Source organism: Pseudophryne corroboree, chromosome 9 (assembly GCF_028390025.1).
Source record: "Pseudophryne corroboree isolate aPseCor3 chromosome 9, aPseCor3.hap2, whole genome shotgun sequence".
Taxonomy (NCBI): Eukaryota; Metazoa; Chordata; class Amphibia; order Anura; family Myobatrachidae; genus Pseudophryne; species Pseudophryne corroboree.
Window position 1 is genome coordinate 473,854,864 of NC_086452.1, and position 24,064 is coordinate 473,878,927.

Below are 24,064 nucleotides of genomic sequence, written 5' to 3' on the forward strand. Positions count from 1 at the left end.
GCCTGATACTTGTACTGAGCAGATGGGAGAACTAGGGATTGGGTTTTTCACTTGGAAAGTTTGTAATATGGTAATGTCATATTCTGTCCCATATGTTCTCCCCGATGATGCCTATTTCATATGTGGGAGGAAGGCGTATAAGTGGCTTGCCCCGAGCTCAGAGGGATTGTGTTATGTTGGAAGAGTGTTGCCAGAGGTCATGACCATAACCCATGATAAGATGAAAGACGTTCACCGCAGTGCTCAGGCTCCTTATACTCATACTCACTATGAACACATCGTCAAGAGACACCTCATAGATAGGACAGAGCACGTAGCCTGTGATTTGATCCACGAATCCACCGGGATTCAATTCCTTCTCGCATTAGACATCACCCGTACTGCCAGAGGAATTATAAATTATAGGTATATCCATGCGCTAGCGAACTTGATAGATAACATCACTGAGATGTATGACGACACCTTCAGGTATACGGGAAGGGAGTTACAAGCTTACAAGACGGAACTGATCCAGCACAGGATGGTCCTTAATTATATCACAGCCGTGACGGGTGGGTACTGTGTCACTTTGGCAACTCAGTATGGTGTGAAGTGCTGTACGTATATTACAAACCGCACTGACGACCCCACAGAGATTATCGATCAAAAGATGGACGATATCTTGCAGTTGAAGTGGGAGTTCCGGAGGAGACACAACCTTACCCTGACTGCTGTGAGTAATGAACTGACCGGCTGGGTCTCATGGTTGAACCCACGAAATTGGTTCTCAGGATTAGGAGAGTGGGCTCAAAATGTTATTATGAGTGTAGGAAAGTTTCTCCTTTGTATCCTGGGAGTCGTCATAATTATTGGTTTGATATTTAGGTGTGTTCGAATTCTGACGCGGCGCAAGCACGGCACAAATTTGATGAGTTTAAGGAGCGAGGGCATTGTTATAGCAGCAGATTTAATTTACGACCCATCCATAGAGACAGTGTTATGATGAGGATTGCAAATGAATTCCATGGCCTGTTTCTTTCACCCGTTTTTCCTTTGTCTCCCCCTCTGCCCAGATACACCCATCCGGAAAAGACATCAGCCCTACCCAAGAATGTTTCTGTAAATGTTATGTGAATGTATTTTAGATATGTGTCTTATCTTCCTCTCTACAACCTTCAGTTAATGACACACATAGTCGACAGGTGATATCCACATATACTAGCACTCACATATTTTCCCCCTCCATGTATCATCAACTAAATGTGCACCCCATTTGTTGGAACAAGAAGCCAAAAAGAGCTCGGTAGTGTTTGTCGGCCCACTTACAGACCCTTAATACGGGATAAGAAGGATATAATGTATACTTCGCAATACCTCGAAGCTTATCTAAAACATATACGGCACGATGATACATGCCCCTCAGACATGGATTCATACATACATGCTTTTTTACTATCCCACTAGGTCATACATTTCCCACCTACAACTCTCCTCCGACTATCCAATCATCTGTAGATATTGTATTGATATTTTTCTGTTTAGTGATTAGATAGTGGCAGTTATTGTTGACTGCCACAGGGTGGACTGTCAAAGTCGAAAAATATTGAAGAACACACAGCACGTATAAACTGCACACACATGCCCACTGCGCGTGCACTTGTTCTGCAGTGCGTGCACATGTACGCACTTTGCGTATGGTCGCTCCCACGGTCCTGCGCATCGGCGCGTGGTATGGGTATTTACGGCAGAGTTTGTGTACGCATGGAGGGCCATCAGAACACATTACATATTTAATCCAAACAGTGCACAATGTACACATAGTCTCCTTGCACGACATCAGAAAGTTATAGCTGTTTAAATGGTTGCAGAACAAAGGGATTCACCTTTACAGGATAAGAGGGGACAGACTAAGGTTATAAGGTGGTATTTGGTATCCAGCTGTAGGGTATTTTAAGGGAAACATTCCGGTGTTGGTCTGCGGAAGATCGCATGTTCCTGCGGATAGTTATGTGCAGAAGCAGAATATAGATATAAACTGTATTTACTGTATATTATGTATGCGGCGGGAATCCAGAGGAGACCACCTACAAGAGCAGTTGAGAAAGACATCGCCCACCTTTTCAAATCAACCTATGACCTCTCCTGTACTGTAAAGGTGCATCCCTGTGTCCAATGGACAAAGGGATTACAGTATCCATTGTATTGCTTTTGGAAGACTTGTATAAATAAAGCCTGCTGCAGAGCGGCCAGACACAAGACTCACAATGTTATCTATTTGATTACGGAGGACTGGAATAGGAAGCGCACGCGAATATTCTCACGTATGTACATTGACTGTAGCCATTATTCTGTTATATATATTGTCTGTATTGTAGTGTATAATTTGTATTGTAAATCCCCATTCAGAAATAATCCACTGTGGTGTCGGAACCCAGCGGTTAATCACAATTGGTGTTGTGTGCTCATTGCCCTGCTAAGGTTTAAAGTGTATTATTATTGTTATTATTGCATTGCATTGCTGTAGAAGGTTTTAAGTGTATCTCTGGGTGTGTACGCGCTGAGAGTACTTTGTACCGTCAGCGCGGCGTGTGTACGCAAAGTCCGTACACTGTACGGGACTCTGTCCGCAAATAGCGTAAAAGATGCGTAGAATGTGAACTAAGTATAGCGGCCGCAGCGGCTAAAGGTTTAAAGTGTATTGATGGTGTGTTTAAGGTATAGCTTTTATTCCTGTAAAGATAATCGACATTATCACTTGTTTAGCTCGGCACACATAGATACTGACATACAATCACAACTGCTCACAGACGAGGTATTGCCGCCTGCTCTGACTCGAGACCAGAGAGAAGCCCTTGTAGGGAAAATAACGACGGAGGAAATTAATACTGTTATTTCCAAATTACCTCATGGCAAGTCTCCGGGTCCAGATGGCCTGTCGGGAGATTACTACAGCATGTTACAACTAAATGTTGACTACAAACTATTGGCCAAGATAATGTCGATGCGGCTTCAATCTATTCTCCCTGATATACTTACTACAACACAAATGGGTTTTGTAACTGGTCGACATGCGGTTAAAGCAATCCGCATGGCGCTACCGGCGGTAGCGGCATCTCAGTCTCCGTGTATAGATTCGAATATGCTTCTCAGCCTCAATGCTAATAAGGCCTTTGACATGGTCTTGTGGCCACAACTGTTTACTGTGTTGGAGAGAAGAGGCTTTGATACGGGCTTTATTAATTATGTCCGATACATCTACGACAATCCATCTGCCTCTTTATTAATAAATGGGATCAGGGGCCAACGATTCATTTTGGAAAGGGGTACCCGTCAGGGATGCCCTCTGTCACCGCTGCTATTTAACCTGGCCCTCGACTAGTTGCTTAGGACACTGCAGGATTGGTCGGTTTTTCGGGGCATAAAAGTGGGTGGACAGGAAATCAAGCTGTCCGCTTTCGCTGACGATATCCTTCTGTATATATCTGAGCATACCCTTAATTTGAACCTAGACAAGATCCAATTATTTGGCAGCATTTCAGGTCTTAGTATCAATATGGATAAATCTAAAGCGCTACTGTTGTATGGTAATGTGACATGTCCGAGCTGGACCTCACACTTTCCCCTTCATTGGGTGTCCACTTATATTATCTATTTGGGGGTTATGGTGCCACGCTATATGTCTGAACTAGTGATGTGCACCGGAAAATTTTTCGGGTTTTGTGTTTTGGTTTTGGATTCGGTTCCGCGGCCGTGTTTTGGATTCGGATGCGTTTTGGCAAAACCTCCCTGAAAATTTTTTGTCGGATTCGGGTGTGTTTTGGTTTCAGGTGTTTTTTTACAAAAAAACCCTCAAAAACAGCTTAAATCATAGAATTTGGGGGTCATTTTGATCCCATAGTATTATTAGCCTCAATAACCATAATTTCCACTCATTTTCAGTCTATTCTGAACACCTCACAATATTATTTTTAGTCCTAAAATTTGCACCGAGGTCGCTGGATGACTAAGCTAAGCGACCCAAGTGGCCGACACAAACACCTGGCCTATCTAGGAGTGGCACTGCAGTGTCAGGAAGGATGGCACTTCAAAAAATTAGTCCCCAAACAGCACATGATGCAAAGAAAAAAAGAGGTGCACCAAGGTCGCTGGATGGCTAAGCTAAGCGACACAAGTGGCCGACACAAACACCTGGCCCATCTAGGAGTGGCACTGCAGTGTCAGACAGGATGGCACTTCAAAAAAACAGTCCCCAAACAGCACATGAAGCAAAGAAAAAAAGAGGCGCAATGAGGTAGCTGTGTGACTAAGCTAAGCGATCCAAGTGGCCGACACAAACACCTGGCCCATCTAGGAGTGGCACTGCAGTGTCAGACAGGATGGCACTTCAAAAAAATAGTCCCCAAACAGCACATGAAGCAAAGAAAAAAAGAGGCGCAATGAGGTAGCTGTGTGACTAAGCTAAGCGACCCAAGTGGCCGATACAAACACCTGGCCCATCTAGGAGTGGCACTGCAGTGTCAGACAGGATGGCACTTCAAAAAAATAGTCCCCAAACAGCACATGAAGCAAAGAAAGAAAGAGGCGCACCAAGGTCGCTGTGTGACTAAGCTAAGCGACACAAGTGGCCGACACAAACACCTGGCCCATCTAGGAGTGGCACTGCAGTTTTCTAGCGAGAGGATGAGTGCTTCCATCCTTATGTGAAGCTGAACCACTAGCCATGAACATAGGCCAGGGCCTCAGCCGTTCCTTGCCACTCCGTGTCGTAAATGGCATATTGGCAAGTTTACGCTTCTCCTCAGACGCTTTTAATTTTGATTTTTGGGTCATTTTACTGAACTTTTGTTTTTTGGATTTTACATGCTCTCTACTATGACATTGGGCATCGGCCTTGGCAGATGACGTTGATGGCATTTCATCGTCTCGGCCATGACTAGTGGCAGCAGCTTCAGCATGAGGTGGAAGTGGATCTTGATCTTTCCCTATTTACCCTCCACATTTTTGTTCTCCATTTTTTAATGTGTGGAATTATATGCCAGTATCAATACCAATGGCCTACTACTATATATACTGCGCACAACTGAAATGCACCACAGGTATGGATGGATAGTATACTTGACGACACAGAGGTAGGTAGAGCAGTGGCCTACTGTACCGTACTGCTATATATTATATACTGGTGGTCAGCAAACTGCAAAACTGAAATGCACCACAGGTATGGATGGATAGTATACTTGACGACACAGAGGTAGGTAGAGCAGTGGCCTACTGTACCGTACTCCTATATATTATATACTGGTGGTCAGCAAACTGTGCAAAACTGAAATGCACCACAGGTATGGATGGATAGTATACTTGACGACACAGAGGTAGGTAGAGCAGTGGACTACTGTACCGTACTGCTATATATATAGTTATACTGGTGGTCAGCAAAATTCTGCACTGTCCTCCTACTATATACTATAATGCAGCACAGATATGGAGCGTTTTTCAGGCAGAGAACGTATAATACTGGTGGTCACTGGTCAGCAAAACTCTGCACTGTCCTCCTACTATATAATACTGCTGGTCCCCAGTCCCCACAATAAAGCAATTAGCACACTGAGCACAGATATTTGCAGCACACTGAGCACAGATATGGAGCGTTTTTCAGGCAGAGAACGTAGATATTTGCACTTGCAGCACACTGAGCACAGATATTTGCAGCACACTGAGCACAGATATTTGCAGCACACTGAGCACAGATATTTGCAGCACACTGAACATAGAAACTGAGAGGACGCCAGCCACGTCCTCTCACGATAATCTCCAATGCACGAGTGAAAAATGGCGGCAACGCGCGGCTCCTTATATAGAATACGAATCTCGCGAGAATCCGACCGCGGGATGATGACGTTCGGGCGCACTCGGGTTAACCGAGAAAGGCGGGAGGATCCGAGTTGCTCGGACCCGTGCAAAAAAAGGTGAAGTTCGGGCGGGTTCGGATCCCGAGGATCCGAACCCGCTCATCACTAGTTATGATACACATTAAGAAATAATTCAGTGAACATGCTTGCTGGGAGGACCTTTCGAGAGTATAGTAGTGCTTTTTCCATTGTTGGTATGGTCAGTCCAGGGAAGTGAGCCAACCATTTGGACATGCCACCTGTCACAGTGGCATGGTCTAATATTGTCCTCAAGAAAGTGTAGTGTATGGATATGGCCTTGTGTCTCGGTACTGGGTGCAGTAAGAGGCTATCTAGTGGATTAGTCCAATCCCCCTCCGCAAAATGTGTAAGAATATGCCTAACGTAAAATTGCGTTTTCAAGAATGGAAGGGGGGACGAAACAACTACAGCATGTCTCGTTGAAACCTCTGAGAGGGTAAGCAAACGGTGGTCCTCCACAGATACTAATGACCTAATTGATGTTATACCAGCCTCCCTCCATGTCGTGAAGGGATGGGCAGCCATGCCATCCAAAAACTCTGAGTTTTTAATTAAGGGCAAGTGCAGGGGGTAGTATTGATTCAATTTCGCATTGTGGCGCAGTATGTGCCACATTTTTCTAGTAGACCACAGAAGTGGGTTAGACCTGATATGATCCGGTATCTCCCAATCATGTTGGTGAAGAAAACATGTCAGACCCACATGTGCTAAAAAATTCTGTTCGAGGGATGTGTTCGTATATACAGAGCTATTTTGTAGCCAATCTCTCAAGTGTCTCAGAAGTGCAGCGTGGTTATAAACTACTACATCTGGAAAGTTGATACCTCCATTGGACTTAGGTTGGGCAAGTTTACGTATAGCAATACGTGCCCGGCCTCCCTTCCATATAAAGGTTCTGATTAGTTTGTTGATCGTTTGGACGTCCTGTTTAGTCAGTATAGGGTGTTGGTGATCACCAGTATAGGGTTGGGGTGATTACCAGTATAGGGTGTTGGTGATCACCAGTATAAGGTGTTGGTGATCACCAATATAGGGTATGGGTGGTTACCAGTATAGTGTATGGATGATTACCAGTATAAGGTATGGGTGATTACCAGTATAGGGTAGGGGTGATTACCAGTATAGGGTAGGGGTGATTACAGTATAGGGTTGGGGTGATTACAGTATAGGGTTGGGGTGATTACCAGTATAGGGTGTTGGTGATCACCAGTATAGGGTTGGGGTGATCACCAGTATAGGGTTGGGGTGATTACCAGTATAGGGTGTTGGTGATCACCAGTATAGGGTTGGGGTGATTACCAGTATAGGGTGTTGGTGATCTCCAGTATAGAGTATAGGTGATTACCAGTAAAGGCAAATAGGCGGTGATTTTGGACATACTACACTATGATTTTTTATTTGTTTTTCCATTGCATATTACCGTGAGGTACCTGTGAATTGGAAGATTCGCTTACATCTCCACAAGAGGCTCTTATTGAAGTTGGACTTTTCGTTACTTATGGACTTTAAGTATTGATTTCCTTTTTGATTGTATGAAACCACACTTAGCGCCTATTTTTGAGTATTTGTTTTTTGTATTATTGGTCATAAGGGTAAGGTGGCCCTTTTTTCCTCAAGCGGCTGCACAAGTGTGTTTGCGCCTTGGGTCTCTGGTTATTTGTTCTTGGTAGATTACCAGTATAGGGTTGGGGTGATCACCAGTATAGGGTATAGGTGATTACCAGTATAGGGTAGGGGTGATTACCAGTTTAGGGTGTGGGTGATCACCAGTATAGGGTTGGGGTGATAACCAGTATAGGGTGTTGGTGATCACCAGTATAGGGTAGGGGTGATTACCAGTATAGGGTGTTGGTGATCACCAGTATAGGGTAGGGGTGATTACCAGTATAGGGTGTTGGTGATCACCAATATAGGGTATGGGTGGTTACCAGTATAGGGTATGGATGATTACCAGTATGGGGTGTGGGTGATTACCAGTATAGACTATGGATGATTACCAGTATAGGGTATGGGTGATCACCAGTATAGGGTATGGGTGATAACCAGTGTAGGGTGTGGGTGATTACCAGTGTAGTGTGTGGGTGATTACCAGTATAGGGTAGGGGTGATCACCAGTATAGGGTATAGGTGATTACCAGTATAGGGTATGGATGATTACCAGTATAGGACAGGGGTGATCACCAGTATAGGGTATGGGTGATTACCAGTATAGGGTATGGGTGATTACCAGTATAGTGTATGGATGATTACCAGTATAGGGTATGGGTGATTACCAGTATAGGATAGGGGTGATTACCAGTATAGGATAGGGGTGATTACCAGTATAGGGTAGGGGTGATTACAGTATAGGGTTGGGGTGATTACCAGTATAGGGTGTTGGTGATCACCAGTATAGGGTTGGGGTGATTACCAGTATAGGGTGTTGGTGATCACCAGTATAGGGTAGGGGAGATTACCAGTATAGGGTGTTGGTGATCTCCAGTATAGGGTATAGGTGATTACCAGTATAGGGTATGGATGATTACCAGTGTAGGGTTGGGGTGATTACCAGTATAGGGTGTTGGTGATCACCAGTAAAGGGTGTTGGTGATCACCAGTATAGGGTGTTGGTGATCACCAATATAGGATTACCAGTATAGGGTATGGGTGATTACCAGTGTAGGGTGTGGGTGATTACCAGTGTAGTGTGTGGGTGATTACCAGTATAGGGTAGGGGTGATCACCAGTATAGGGTATAGGTGATTACCAGTATAGGGTATGGGTGATTACCAGTACAGGGTAGGTATGGGTGATTACCAGTATAGGGTAGGGGTGATTACCAGTATAGGATAGGGGTGATTACCAGTATAGGGTAGGGGTGATTACAGTATAGGGTTGGGGTGATTACCAGTATAGGGTGTTGGTGATCACCAGTATAGGGTAGGGGTGATCACCAGTATAGGGTTGGGGTGATTACCAGTATAGGGTGTTGGTGATCACCAGTATAGGGTAGGGGTGATTACCAGTATAGGGTGTTGGTGATCTCCAGTATAGGGTATAGGTGATTACCAGTATAGGGTATGGATGATTACCAGTGTAGGGTTGGGGTGATTACCAGTATAGGGTGTTGGTGATCACCAGTAAAGGGTGTTGGTGATCACCAGTATAGGGTGTTGGTGATCACCAATATAGGATTACCAGTATAGGGTATGGGTGATTACCAGTGTAGGGTGTGGGTGATTACCAGTGTAGTGTGTGGGTGATTACCAGTATAGGGTAGGGGTGATCACCAGTATAGGGTATAGGTGATTACCAGTATAGGGTATGGATGATTACCAGTATAGGACAGGGGTGATCACCAGTATAGGGTATGGGTGATTACCAGTACAGGGTAGGTATGGGTGATTACCAGTATAGGGTAGGGGTGATTACCAGTATAGGGTAGGGGTGATTACAGTATAGGGTTGGGGTGATTACCAGTATAGGGTGTTGGTGATCACCAGTATAGGGTATGGGTGATTACCAGTATAGGGTAGGGGTGATTACCAGTATAGGGTTGGGGTGATTACCAGTATAGGGTGTTGGTGATCTCCAGTATAGGTGATTACCAGTATAGGGTTGGGGTGATCACCAGTATAGGGTAGGGGTGATTACCAGTATAGGGTGTTGGTGATTACCAGTATAGGGTGTTGGTGATCACCAGTATAGGGTTGGGGTGATTACCAGTATAGGGTGTTAGTGATCTCCAGTATAGGGTATGGGTGATTACCAGTATAGGGTGTTGGTGATTACCAGTATAGGGTGTTGGTGATCACCAGTATAGGGTTGGGGTGATTACCAGTATAGGGTGTTGGTGATCACCAGTATAGGGTTGGGGTGATTACCAGTATAGGGTGTTGGTGATCTCCAGTATAGGGTTGGGGTGATTACCAGTATAGGGTGTTGGTGATCACCAGTATAGGGTAGGGGTGATTACCAGTATAGGGTGTTGGTGATCACCAGTATAGGGTAGGGGTGATTACCAGTATAGGGTGTTGGTGATCACCAGTGTAGGGTGTTGGTGATCACCAGTGTAGGGTTGGGGTGATTACCAGTATAGGGTGTTGGTGATCACCAGTAAAGGGTGTTGGTGATCACCAGTATAGGGTGTTGGTGATCACCAATATAGGATTACCAGTATAGGGTATGGGTGATTACCAGTGTAGGGTGTGGGTGATTACCAGTGTAGTGTGTGGGTGATTACCAGTATAGGGTAGGGGTGATCACCAGTATAGGGTATAGGTGATTACCAGTATAGGGTATGGATGATTACCAGTATAGGACAGGGGTGATCACCAGTATAGGGTATGGGTGATTACCAGTACAGGGTAGGTATGGGTGATTACCAGTATAGGGTAGGGGTGATTACCAGTATAGGGTAGGGGTGATTACAGTATAGGGTTGGGGTGATTACCAGTATAGGGTGTTGGTGATCACCAGTATAGGGTATGGGTGATTACCAGTATAGGGTAGGGGTGATTACCAGTATAGGGTTGGGGTGATTACCAGTATAGGGTGTTGGTGATCTCCAGTATAGGTGATTACCAGTATAGGGTTGGGGTGATCACCAGTATAGGGTAGGGGTGATTACCAGTATAGGGTGTTGGTGATTACCAGTATAGGGTGTTGGTGATCACCAGTATAGGGTTGGGGTGATTACCAGTATAGGGTGTTAGTGATCTCCAGTATAGGGTATGGGTGATTACCAGTATAGGGTGTTGGTGATTACCAGTATAGGGTGTTGGTGATCACCAGTATAGGGTTGGGGTGATTACCAGTATAGGGTGTTGGTGATCACCAGTATAGGGTTGGGGTGATTACCAGTATAGGGTGTTGGTGATCTCCAGTATAGGGTTGGGGTGATTACCAGTATAGGGTGTTGGTGATCACCAGTATAGGGTAGGGGTGATTACCAGTATAGGGTGTTGGTGATCACCAGTATAGGGTAGGGGTGATTACCAGTATAGGGTGTTGGTGATCACCAGTATAGGGTTGGGGTGATTACCAGTATAGGGTTGGGGTGATTACCAGTATAGGGTGTTGGTGATCACCAGTATAGGGTAGGGGTGATTACCAGTATAGGGTGTTGGTGAACACCAGTATAGGGTGTTGGTGATCACCAGTATAGGGTGTTGGTGATCACCAGTATAGGGTGTGGTGATTGGGATATTATTATTACCCCCAGTTCATACTTGCCTACCTGACCCTCTCCATGAGGGAGAAAATGCTCTGTTCCTGCACTCTCCTGGTAATGTATGATTGCTATCACCTGTGGTGAGCTGGGTAATTGATAAGAAAGAGCATTTTCTCCTCATGGAGAGGGGCAGGTAGGCAAGTATATGATTACCCCCAGTTACATCTACAGTACAAAGTCTGCCAGTGCTGTTGTGACGCCATGAGTCACGTGACAGGCGGTGGGCGGGTCCCCAATGTCACATGTCTGCGCCTCATGCCTCGCTCTGACCCCAGCCCCGCCCCGCCTATCCTCAGCCAGCGGCGGAAGTGACGCAGCAGAATAGCGGAACGTGTTTGACAGGAGCCGGGGGCGCCGCTACATCCCGGGTGTCACCGCGCTGCTCCTGCGTCACCCGGCATGGGCAGCAGCGGATCCCGAGCCCGGGGCCTGTGGCCGTTCTCCTCCCCGGGAGCGGACAGTCCCGGCACCAGCGAGCAGAGCGTGGCCCGGATCCGCAAGGCCACCCCCTTCATCTTCACCCGGCGCGGGTGAGTGTCCTCCGGCCCGCTGCGGGTCATGTGCACATATATATATATATATATATACACTGCTCTGCCTTCATACTCATCCAGGCGCGATATATATATATATATATATATATATATATATATATATATATATATATACATACATACTCTGTCTACTTAAACACTGGGTGAATATGTGTGTATGTATATATATATATATATATACATACATACACACACACACACACACACACACACACACACACCAACCTTACACATATAAGAGGGTATCCGGTTGCGGATGCAGGGCTCGAGCTGTTGCCGTGGTAACTTTTGGCCGCAGTTGGACGCCCCCCATAGAACCACATACATACAGCGGCAGGCAGTGACGCCCCGGTCCCATAATGCAGCGCCGCTACCTGTATGTAACCTTCGTATAGAAGAAAGTAGAATAATGCCGCTCTTAGATCGCAATGCCGGGTCACGCCCAGGAATTGGAAACGGGTCCTTCCCTGGTACGACCTGGTATTGGACCCTTTCACACTGGCTTCCCGACCTGGCAATATGCTGGGATGGAGGCGGCATCGGGGGCGGAGCTTGGAGATTAGATCATCTCCACGCCCCCTCTGCCTATAGCAGCGACCGGCAACCCGTTCACACTGCACCTGACCCGGGAATAGCCCTTCTTTATTCCAGGGTTGAAATACCAGGTCAGGCGAGCGGGAATTCGGGAGTGACCCTTTCAGAGCGCACAGCGACCCGCGTAACCCGGCAATATACCTGGTTGATACGGGGTTATTTCTGCGGTGTGAAAGTGGTATTATACAATAATAAGTCGCTTGTCCTGTCCATTTCTTACAGACACGTTCTGCTTCTCTGCCTGTAGGGTCCTAGCACCCACCCCCTCACACCGCCGGTGTAGCTGTGCCTGCTGGTCCCCATCTCTGCAGGGGCTTCTGCCCGTTCCCCAGCTAGGCAGAGACGCCGCAGCCTGACGCAGGAGCTGATCACACCTGATCGCCTGGTGCCGCACTCTCCCTGTCCTCTCCGGGGAAGCCTTATACCAGTTCTCTCCATCACACCACAGGAGAGATCCTGGGTCACCTACAGACCAGCTGTAACCTTCCCATGGTTATATCACTGTGTGCGCCCCCAGTAGCTGCTCATTTGCTGGATTATGTACTTCAGAAATAAGAAATGATGGATTTCCCAGATGTATCCTATCATCAGGGGCTCTGACAGGTGCCGGTCCCTGCAATGGTTTAGAAGTGATGTGCTCGCTAATACTATCACTTCAGGAGCCGCTAATGCACATCTGCTGTCTGCTATTGGCTAATTCCTGTAAATGGCACAGAAAGTAGCCGATAGGCTTCAATGACTAACACTACCTGGGTCCATTCCACAGCATGGTAAATACAGTGGTAAAGCAGCCCCCATGGTAACATATCGGGGTTGCTTTTGCAGTCGGTAACTGGGGAGTGGTGGGGGGGGGGCTATGCTAATAATTGATAAATAGGCCCCTTATTGTGTCAGATGCATTTCTAGGAGTTCAAGAGATGCTATGGTTAGTGGGAAGTCTGTTTGCAGGTGAGCCTCAAACCAGGAAGCATGCTGTGTATCTAACGTTACTGTGATAGCCGTCGCCATGCTACAGTTGTAGGCGATAGAGTAGAGCAGGCCAGATGGGGAAGACTTTGGTGCAGTCCGTCAGCTTAACAAATGTTTCAGCAGCTGAAACTTAGGTTACACACTTGACAATATGCACCCGATATATATCGTCCTATCCGGTGGGTGGACGTTATATCATTCATATCGTCAGGTGTGTACACACTATATCATTAACGATGCGCTCTCCCGCGGGTAGTTAACAAAGTGCAATAAATGATTAGCCAGTGAAGCGGTTATACATTGTAATCTTACTGTACAGTAAGTGTGTGAGTTAGTGCGCGGTATGAGAGACATTATAGTTGCATAGATATATAGTTCTACAATTTATGTATCCAGCCTGCTTGCTTCTTTCCCCCCCCATCCAGTGCTCTGAGTACTGCTTTTCGCTGCTCAGGGTGTTAGGGCGATGAGGAAATGTGACCCGCTGTGGTTATATCTCACAGGTCACCTTGGTGGCAGCAGTTTACTAGTTCATCATTAACAGGTACACAGGTAGATGCAGTTACCCTGAGTTCCGGATCAGTGTGGCACAGCGCCTGGGTAATGGTGACCTTTGTCCTGTGGGAGAATGTAATGACATTAGTGGGTGCACAGCTCCCCTGCAGTATATCACAGCTGTAGCGGGTGTGAGGGGTTGGTGGAGCCATGTGTGTTCCTGTGTATTTCATAGTCTCCTCTTCCTAATAGCTCCATGTACTTTGATGAAGATGGAGACCTGGCACATGAGTTCTACGAGGAAACGATCGTGACCAAGAACGGTCGGAAACGCGCAAAACTGAAACGCATCCACAAGAACCTGCGGCCTCAGGTAACCATAGCAGATATATAGAAACACCGATAAGCACTACGTGGCCCATATACATGTGTACACACACACACACACACACACACACACACACACACACACACGGAGCCAATTAGCCTGCCAGTATATTTTTGGACTGTGGGAGAAAATTGGAGCGCACACAGGCCCGGGGAGAATATATAAACTCCACACAGGCCCGGGGAGAATATATAAACTCCACACAGGCCCGGGGAGAATATATAAACTCCACACAGGCCCGGGGAGAATATATAAACTCCACACAGGCCCGGGGAGAATATATAAACTCCACACAGGCCCGAGGAGAATATATAAACTTCACACTGTGGTGGGAATCATGACCTCAGTGCTGTGAGGCAGTAATGCTAACCACTACATCATTCATGCTGCCTATGTGTGTAGGTAGAAACCGAGATCACGAAGTGTGGATAGATAGATATATAATCTATATGTGTATAGTGGTATGTCCTCATACATCATGGATGTATGAGGCATCTCTCACTGCATGGTGTACTGAGGCTGGATGTATGAGGCATCTCTCACTGCATGGTGTACTGAGGCTGGATGTATGAGGCATCTCTCAAGCTGCATGGTGTACTGAGGCTGGATGTATGAGGCATCTCATGTTGCATGGTGTATTGAAGCTGGATGTATGAGGCATCTCACTGCACGGTGTACTGAGGCTAGATGTATGAGGCATCGAACGCTGTATAATATATTGAGGCTGGATGTATGAGGCATCTCACGCTGCATGGTGTATTGAGGCTGGATGTATGAGGCATCTCGCACTGCACGGTGTATTGAGGCTAGATGAGGCATCGAACGCTGTATAATGTATTGAGGCTGGATGTATGAGGCATCTCACGCTGCATAGTGTATTGAGGCTGGATGTATGAGGCATCTCGCGCTGCATGGTGTATTGAGGCTGGATGTATGAGGCATCTCATGCTGCATGGTGTATTGAGGCTGGATGTATGAGGCATCTCATGCTGCATGGTGTATTGAGGCTGGATGTATGAGGCATCTCACGCTGCAGGGTATATTGAGGCTGGATATATGAGGCATTGAACGCTGCATGGTGTATTGAGGCTAGATGTATGAGGCATTGAACGCTGCGTGGTGTATTGAGGCTGGATGGATGAGGCATCTCGCTTTCCATGGTGTATTGAGGCTGGATGGATGAGGCATCTCGCACTGCACGGTGTATTGAGGCTAGATGTATGAGGCATCGAACGCTGTATAATGTATTGAGGCTGGATGGATGAGGCATCTTGCAATGCATGGGGTATTGGGGCTGGACGGATGAGGCACCTCGCACTGCATGGGGTATTGGGGCTGGATGGATGAGGCACCTCACGCTGCATGGGGTATTGGGGCTGGATGGATGAGGCACCTCGCGCTGCATGGTGTATTGGGGCTGGATGGATGAGGCACCTCGCGCTGCATGGGGTATTCGGGCTGGATGTATGAGGCACCTCGCACTGCATGGGGTATTGAGGCTGGATGGATGAGGCATCTGTACATATCAGTGTCCTGAGAACAGAATGCAGTGTTAGTTCCTGCGTATAGAATCAGAGCTGGAATAGTGACCGGGATAACACAAGTCTCCAGTACAACGTTGTGGTGCCGTTACACTATTACACAACCTTTGTGTATAAATCAGAACAATTAATAGAAATGACACAGTTGCGTTCTAGACTTACTATTAGGGAGCTCAGACAGTAACTTGTTCCGGTGCGTCTGGGATAATCTCTCCTGTCAGCGAGGCCTCCGGACCTCCTAACATACGCCCTGTCAGCGAGGCCTCCGGACCTCCTAACATACGCCCTGTCAGCGAGGCCTCCGGACCTCCTAACATAGGCCCTGTCAGCGAGGCCTCCGGACCTCCTAACATACGCCCTGTCAGCGAGGCCTCCGGACCTCCTAACATAGGCCCTGTCAGCGAGGCCTCCGGACCTCCTAACATAGGCCCTGTCAGCGAGGCCTCCGGACCTCCTAACATAGGCCCTGTCAGCGAGGCCTCCGGACCTCCTAACATAGGCCCTGTCAGCGAGGCCTCCGGACCTCCTAACATAGGCCCTGTCAGCGAGGCCTCCGCACCTCCTAACATAGGCCCTGCCAGCGAGGCCTCCGCACCTCCTAACATAGGCCCTGCCAGCGAGGCCTCCGCACCTCCTAACATAGGCCCTGCCAGCGAGGCCTCCGCACCTCCTAACATAGGCCCTGTCAGCGAGGCCTCCGCACCTCCTAACATAGGCCCTGTCAGCGAGGCCTCCGCACCTCCTAACATAGGCCCTGTCAGCGAGGCCTCCGCACCTCCTAACATAGGCCCTGTCAGCGAGGCCTCCGCACCTCCTAACATAGGCCCTGTCAGCGAGGCCTCCGCACCTCCTAACATAGGCCCTGTCAGCGAGGCCTCCGCACCTCCTAACATAGGCCCTGTCAGCGAGGCCTCCGCACCTCCTAACATAGGCCCTGTCAGCGAGGCCTCCGCACCTCCTAACATAGGCCCTGTCAGCGAGGCCTCCGCACCTCCTAACATAGGCCCTGTCAGCGAGGCCTCCGCACCTCCTAACATAGGCCCTGTCAGCGAGGCCTCCGCACCTCCTAACATAGGCCCTGTCAGCGAGGCCTCCGCACCTCCTAACATAGGCCCTGTCAGCGAGGCCCCCGCACCTCCTAACATAGGCCCTGTCAGCGAGGCCTCCGCACCTCCTAACATAGGCCCTGTCAGCGAGGCCTCCGCACCTCCTAACATAGGCCCTGTCAGCGAGGCCTCCGCACCTCCTAACATGCGCCCTGTCAGCGAGGCCTCCGCACCTCCTAACATGCGCCCTGTCAGCGAGGCCTCCGCACCTCCTAACATGCGCCCTGTCAGCGAGGCCTCCGCACCTCCTAACATGCGCCCTGTCAGCGAGGCCTCCGCACCTCCTAACATGCGCCCTGTCAGCGAGGCCTCCGCACCTCCTAACATGCGCCCTGTCAGCGAGGCCTCCGCACCTCCTAACATGCGCCCTGTCAGCGAGGCCTCCGCACCTCCTAACATGCGCCCTGTCAGCGAGGCCTCCGCACCTCCTAACATGCGCCCTGTCAGCGAGGCCTCCGCACCTCCTAACATGCGCCCTGTCAGCGAGGCCTCCGCACCTCCTAACATGCGCCCTGTCAGCGAGGCCTCCGCACCTCCTAACATGCGCCCTGTCAGCGAGGCCTCCGCACCTCCTAACATGCGCCCTGTCAGCGAGGCCTCCGCACCTCCTAACATGCGCCCTGTCAGCGAGGCCTCCGCACCTCCTAACATGCGCCCTGTCAGCGAGGCCTCCGCACCTCCTAACATGCGCCCTGTCAGCGAGGCCTCCGCACCTCCTAACATGCGCCCTGTCAGCGAGGCCTCCGCACCTCCTAACATGCGCCCTGTCAGCGAGGCCTCCGCACCTCCTAACATGCGCCCTGTCAGCGAGGCCTCCGCACCTCCTAACATGCGCCCTGTCAGCGAGGCCTCCGCACCTCCTAACATGCGCCCTGTCAGCGAGGCCTCCGCACCTCCTAACATGCGCCCTGTCAGCGAGGCCTCCGCACCTCCTAACATGCGCCCTGTCAGCGAGGCCTCCGCACCTCCTAACATGCGCCCTGTCAGCGAGGCCTCCGCACCTCCTAACATGCGCCCTGTCAGCGAGGCCTCCGCACCTCCTAACATGCGCCCTGTCAGCGAGGCCTCCGCACCTCCTAACATGCGCCCTGTCAGCGAGGCCTCCGCACCTCCTAACATGCGCCCTGTCAGCGAGGCCTCCGCACCTCCTAACATGCGCCCTGTCAGCGAGGCCTCCGCACCTCCTAACATGCGCCCTGTCAGCGAGGCCTCCGCACCTCCTAACATGCGCCCTGTCAGCGAGGCCTCCGCACCTCCTAACATGCGCCCTGTCAGCGAGGCCTCCGCACCTCCTAACATGCGCCCTGTCAGCGAGGCCTCCGCACCTCCTAACATGCGCCCTGTCAGCGAGGCCTCCCCACCTCCTAACATGCGCCCTGTCAGCGAGGCCTCCCGACCTCCTAACATGCGCCCTGTCAGCGAGGCCTCCCCACCTCCTAGCATACGCCCTGTCAGCGAGGCCTCCTAACATGCGCCCTGTCAGCGAGGCCTCCGGACCTCCTAACATACGCCCTGTCAGCGAGGCCTCCCCACCTCCTAGCATACGCCCTGTCAGCGAGGCCTCCTAACATGCGCCCTGTCAGCGAGGCCTCCGGACCTCCTAACATGCGCCCTGTCAGCGAGGCCTCCGGACCTCCTAACATACGCCCTGTCAGCGAGGCCTCCGGACTTCCTAACATGCGCCCGGTCAGCGAGCTGGTGATGACGGGGTGAGCTGGAACCTTGAGTCTGTCTGGCAGATGATAGAGGAGCTTTCGCCATCACTCTACCCGCCCCGTGTGAAACCTTCATTGTCGCTTTCTCCTGTGGTCCGCGTCCGTGGTGGCCGGCTACCGTGCGATGAGCCTTCGCTGCCTCATAGCATCACACCACTGAGGGGGAATATGAAGGTCTCAGGAGATTGTCCACGTTTGGCTACGATCTTCTGCCTGATGTCTTTCTTCCGTGCGCATTACGGCTCACAGTGAGGTAAACCAGAAGCTCTAGAATGAGGCATTGTGTATGGCAGACACAGGTGAGATTCATTCCTAAGTGACGGAACCAGTATGAAATCTAATAATAATCTATTACCCAGTGGTTCCCATCACTCTGTCTGGGCCATTTCAGTGGATTTTGTGGCTACGCATGTGGATACCAAGATATGTTTGATTGTCATGTTTAGGAATGAATGGTGGTAATTATAGGAGATTGCACGTGTATCCGTTATATATAAATGTGCTTGTAGAAGATTCCCATACTGCCTTGCTCTCCCATCTGCTAGCAAGTAACTCCGCTTGTCGTCCTTCCCCAGGGCACCATCCGGTTAGACCATCCGTGCATCCACGTGGATTTCCCTGTCGTACTGTGTGAGGTCTGACACTGGCTGCCACCCTTGCCTGCCGAGCTGTGCCCTCCTCTACCAAACTCTGCACCCTACGCTGTGCTCCCGAGACGGGAGCTAGAGGAGAACGATGGGGGGGGGGGGATACAGGGACAGCCCCCAAATAAAGACACTTGTGGGGTATTTATGAAGACAATGACTCGGGGTATGACGGATGAAATGACCACACACTCTACCACGGCGGACAGGGCCACTTCTGGAGAGTAACGTGTCCTGGAGCCACCGTCGGTCAGGTGACCATAGGCTGCTAGAGTTGTATCCCCTATTGCTTTAATATTTGCCAGTAATCCGTTGTCTGCACCAACCCTCCTGTGGAAGAAGAATAGAGAGAGACAGGGGGCGCGGCTCCCTCCCGCCTTCCTCTTCGGGGGGGATACAACCTCAATACTGACCGTGTGTCTGCTCACAGCTGCCCAAACCTTCCCTCTCTACAACAGGCTAGAGACTTGTAGCGTTAGTGCAATCTGGCACAGAATAGAAAGTAAATGGGTTTTCCGTATGTGAAATATTAATGTTTTGGTCCCCAGTACCAAAAGTCCAAGTCTTAAGAGCCCAGCACATATATACTCGTCTAAGCCGGTCTCCGCAACACAGCGTGCCCCGTGGAGATAGTGGAATATTCTTCTGCGCTGTGCAGGGACAGACTTGTGTCTATATGCGACACATCCTATGTGGAAAGGGGCAACGCAGTCCCGGTGGAAGTTCCCTGGTACAATCACACTTGTATGTAACGCCCTTCCATGTGTGTTTATTTATTACATGTATGTTTTACTTTGTGTTCTGTATTCCTGAGCTGTGAAACGCCCCTTTCCCAGCATCCTCCACTCTGAGCTGTCCCTGTACCCCAATCTATCAGACTGTGATTACTGCTGTACCCAGACTCCTAGAGGACCGGGAGACGTCAGGGGCATGGAGAGTTTCTTCCTAATAAAACCTATGTTTGTAACTTGGCGTTGTTATTCCCGGCAGCGCTGCTTGTGTCCTCATCCTCCGCACAGATTAACGCTATAGATAACTAGAAGTGTACACTGATAATTTCTCTATCGTCCTAGTGGATGCTGGGGTTCCTGAAAGGACCATGGGGAATAGCGGCTCCGCAGGAGACAGGGCACAAAAGTAAAGCTTTTCCGATCAGGTGGTGTGCACTGGCTCCTCCCCCTATGACCCTCCTCCAGACTCCAGTTAGATTTTTGTGCCCGGCCGAGAAGGGTGCAATTCTAGGTGGCTCTCCTAAAGAGCTGCTTAGAGAAAGTTTAGCTTAGGTTTTTTATTTTACAGTGAGTCCTGCTGGCAACAGGATCACTGCAACGAGGGACTGAGGGGAGAAGAAGTGAACTCACCTGCGTGCAGGATGGATTGGCTTCTTGGCTACTGGACATCAGCTCCAGAGGGACGATCACAGGTACAGCCTGGATGGTCACCGGAGCCGCGCCGCCGGCCCCCTTGCAGATGCTGAAGTTAGAAGAGGTCCAGAATCGGCGGCTGAAGACTCTGACAGTCTTCTAAAGGTAGCGCACAGCACTGCAGCTGTGCGCCATTTTCCTCTCAGCACACTTCACACGCTGTCACTGAGGGTGCAGGGCGCTGGGGGGGGGCGCCCTGGGAGGCAAATGTAAACCTATATACTGGCTAAAAATACCTCACATATAGCCCCCAGAGGCTATATGGAGATATTTAACCCCTGCCAAACTTCACTAAAGAGCGGGAGACGAGCCCGCCGGAAAAGGGGCGGGGCCTATCTCCTCAGCACACAGCGCCATTTTTTCTCTCACAGAAAGGCTGGAGAGAAGGCTCCCAGGCTCTCCCCTGCACTGCACTACAGAAACAGGGTTTAAACAGAGAGGGGGGCACTAATTGGCGATATAAATATATATATAAAGATGCTATTAGGGAGAAACACTTATATAAGGTTGTCCCTATGTAATTATAGCGTTTTTTGGTGTGTGCTGGCAAACTCTCCCTCTGTCTCTCCAAAGGGCTAGTGGGGTCCTGTCCTCTGTCAGAGCATTCCAGGTGTGTGTGCTGTGTGTCGGTACGTGTGTGTCGACATGTATGAGGACGATGTTGGAGGAGGCGGAGAAATTGCCTGTAATGGTGATGTCACTCTCTAGGGAGTCGACACCGGAATGGATGGCTTATTTAGGGAATTACGTGAAAATGTCAACACGCTGCAAGGTCGGTTGACGACATGAGACGGCCGACAAACAATTAGTACCGGTCCAGGCGTCTCAGAAACACCGTCAGGGGTTTTTAAAAAAAAAACGCCCATTTACCTCAGTCGGTCGACACAGACACGGACACTGAATCCAGTGTCGACGGTGAATAAACAAACGTATTCCTCATTAGGGCCACACGTTAAGGGCAATGAAGGAGGTGTTACATATTTCTGATACTACAAGTACCACAAAAAAGGGTATTATGTGGGAGTGAAAAAACTACCTGTAGTTTTTCCTGAATCAGATAAAATAAAATGAAGTGTGTGATGATGCGTGGGTTTACCCCGATAGCAAATATTGGCGTTATACCCTTTCCCGCCAGAAGTTAGGGCGCGTTGGGAAACACCCCTTAGGGTGGATAAGGCGCTCACACGCTTATCAAGTGGCGTTACCGTCTCCAGATACGGCCGCCCTCAAGGAGCCAGCTGATAGGCAGCTGGAAAAATATCCTAAAAAGTATATACACACATACGGTGGTTATACTGCGACCAGCGATCGCCATCAGCCTGGAGATGCAGTGCTGGGTTGGCTTGGTCGAATTCCCTGACTAAAAATATTTTATTGATATAGAGCATTTAATAGGATGCATTCTATATATATGTATGCGAGATGCACAGAGGGATATTTGCACTCTGGCATCAAGATAAGTGCGTTGTCCATATCTCCCAGAAGATGTCATGGACACGACAGTGGTCAGGTGATACAGATCCCATACGGCACATGGAAGTATTGCCGTATAAAGGGAAGGAGTTATTTGGGGTCGGTCCATCGGACCTGGGGGCCACGGCTACAGCTGGGAAATCCAACCTTTTTACCCCAAGTTACATCTCAGCAGAAAAAGACACTGTCTTTTCAGCCTCAATCCTTCCGTTTCCCATGTGGGCAAGCGGGCAAAAGGCCAGTCATATCTGCCCAGACATAGAGGAAAGGGAAGTAGACTGCAGCAGGCAGCCCCTTCCCAGGAAAAGAAGCCCTCCACCGCGTCTGCCAAGTCCTCAGCGTGACGCTGGGGCCGTGCAAGCGGACTCAGGTGAGGTGGGGGGTTAGTCTCAAGAGTCTCAGCGCGCAGTGGGATCACTCGCAAGTTGACCCCTAGATCGTACAAGTATTATCCCAGGGGTACAGATTGGAGAGTCGAGACATTTTTTCCTCGCAGGTTCCTGAAGCCTGCTTTACCAACGGCTCCCTCCGACAGGGAGGCAGTATTGGGAAAAAATTCACAAGCTGTATTTCCAGCAGGTGATAATCAAAGTACCCCTCCTACAACAAGGAAAAGGGTATTAGTCTTCCACACTATATTGTGGTACTGAAGCCAGACGGCTTGGTGAGACATAGTCTAAATCTGAAATCTTTGAACACTTACATAAAAAGGTTCAAATCAAGATGGAGTCACTCAGAGCAGTGATAGAGAACCGGAAAAAAGGGGACTATATGGTGTCCCTGGACATCAAGGATTACCTCCATGTCCAAATTTGCCCTTCTCAACAAGGGTACCTCTGGTTCGTGATACAGAACTGTCAATATCAGTTTCAGACGCTGCCGTTGAATTATCCACGGCACCCCGGGCCTTTACCAAGGTAATGGCCGAAAAGATGATTCTTAAAAGAAAAAAAGGCATCTTAATTATCCCTTACTTGGACGATATCCTGAAAGGGGCAAGTTTCCAGAGAACAGTTGGAGGTCGGAAAAGAACTATCTAAAGTAGTTCTACGACAGCACGAGTGGATTCTAAATATTCCAAAAATCGCAGCTGTTTTCCGATGATACGTCTGCTGTTCCTAGGAATGATTCTGGGCATAGTCCAGAAAGAGGTATTTCTCCTGGAGGGGAAAGCCAGGGAGTTATCCGACCTAGTCAGAAACCTCCTAAAACCAGGCCAAGTATCAGTGCATCAATGCACAGGAGTCCTGGGAAAAATGGTGGCTTCTTACGAAGCGATTCCATTCGGCAGATCTCACGCAAAAACTTTTCAGGGGGATTTGCGGGACGAATGGTCCGGATCGCATCTTCAGATGCATCAGCGGATAACCCTGTCTCCAAGGACAAGGGTGTCTCTTCTGTGGGGGCTGCAGAGTGCTCATCTTCTAGAGGGCAGCACATTCAGCATTCAGGACTGTGTTCTGGTGACCACGGATGCCAGTCTGAGAGGCTGGGGAACAGTCACACAGGGAAGAAATTTCCAAGGAAGTGTGGTCAAGTCTGGAGATTTCTCTCCACATGAATATACTGGAGCTAAGGGCAATTTACGATGCTCTGAGCCTAGGAAGACCTCTGCTTCAAAGTCAACCGGTGCTGATCCAGTAGGACATCATCATGGCAGTCGCCCACGTAAACAGACGGGTCGGCACAAGAAGCAGGAGGGCAATGACAGCAAGGATTCTTCGCTGGGCGAAAAATCATGTGATAACACTGTCAGCAGTGTTCATTCCGGGAGTGGACAACTAGGAAGATTTCCTCAGCATGAATGAATTCCACCCGGAAAAGTGGGAACTTCATCTGGAAGTTTCCACATGTTTGTAAACCGTTGGGAAAGACCAAAGGTGGTTATGATGGCGTCCCACATGAAGCGCCAGGTCTAGAGACCCTCATGCAATAGCTGGGACGCTCTGGTAACACCGTGGGTGTACCAGTCGGTGTATGTGTTCCCTCCTCTGCCTTTCATACCCAGTGTATGGAGAATGATAGGAAGGAGAGGAGTAAGAA

At 49.3% G+C, this 24,064-nt stretch overlaps 1 protein-coding gene across 1 annotated transcript; it reads left to right on the top strand.

Moving 5' to 3' along the window:
• The first annotated feature begins 11,364 nt into the window (after nt 1–11,364).
• TUSC2 (tumor suppressor 2, mitochondrial calcium regulator) lies at nt 11,365–20,091 on the top strand. The gene is made up of 3 exons (XM_063941397.1): nt 11,365–11,648; nt 13,983–14,103; nt 19,056–20,091. Exons 1-3 carry the CDS (start codon nt 11,518–11,520, stop codon nt 19,119–19,121), a joined length of 318 nt encoding a protein of 105 aa, XP_063797467.1. The 5' UTR covers nt 11,365–11,517; the 3' UTR covers nt 19,122–20,091.
• Nucleotides 20,092–24,064: the final 3,973 nt, after the last annotated feature.

Coding starts and splice junctions, on each gene's coding strand:
- TUSC2 (XM_063941397.1), top strand. CDS start 11,518: ATGGGCAGCAGCGGATCCCGAGCCCGGGGCCTGTGGCCGTTCTCCTCC. Junction 11,649..13,982: donor TTCATCTTCACCCGGCGCGG/GTGAGTGTCCTC, acceptor TCTTCCTAATAG/CTCCATGTACTTTGATGAAG. Junction 14,104..19,055: donor ACAAGAACCTGCGGCCTCAG/GTAACCATAGCA, acceptor GTCCTTCCCCAG/GGCACCATCCGGTTAGACCA.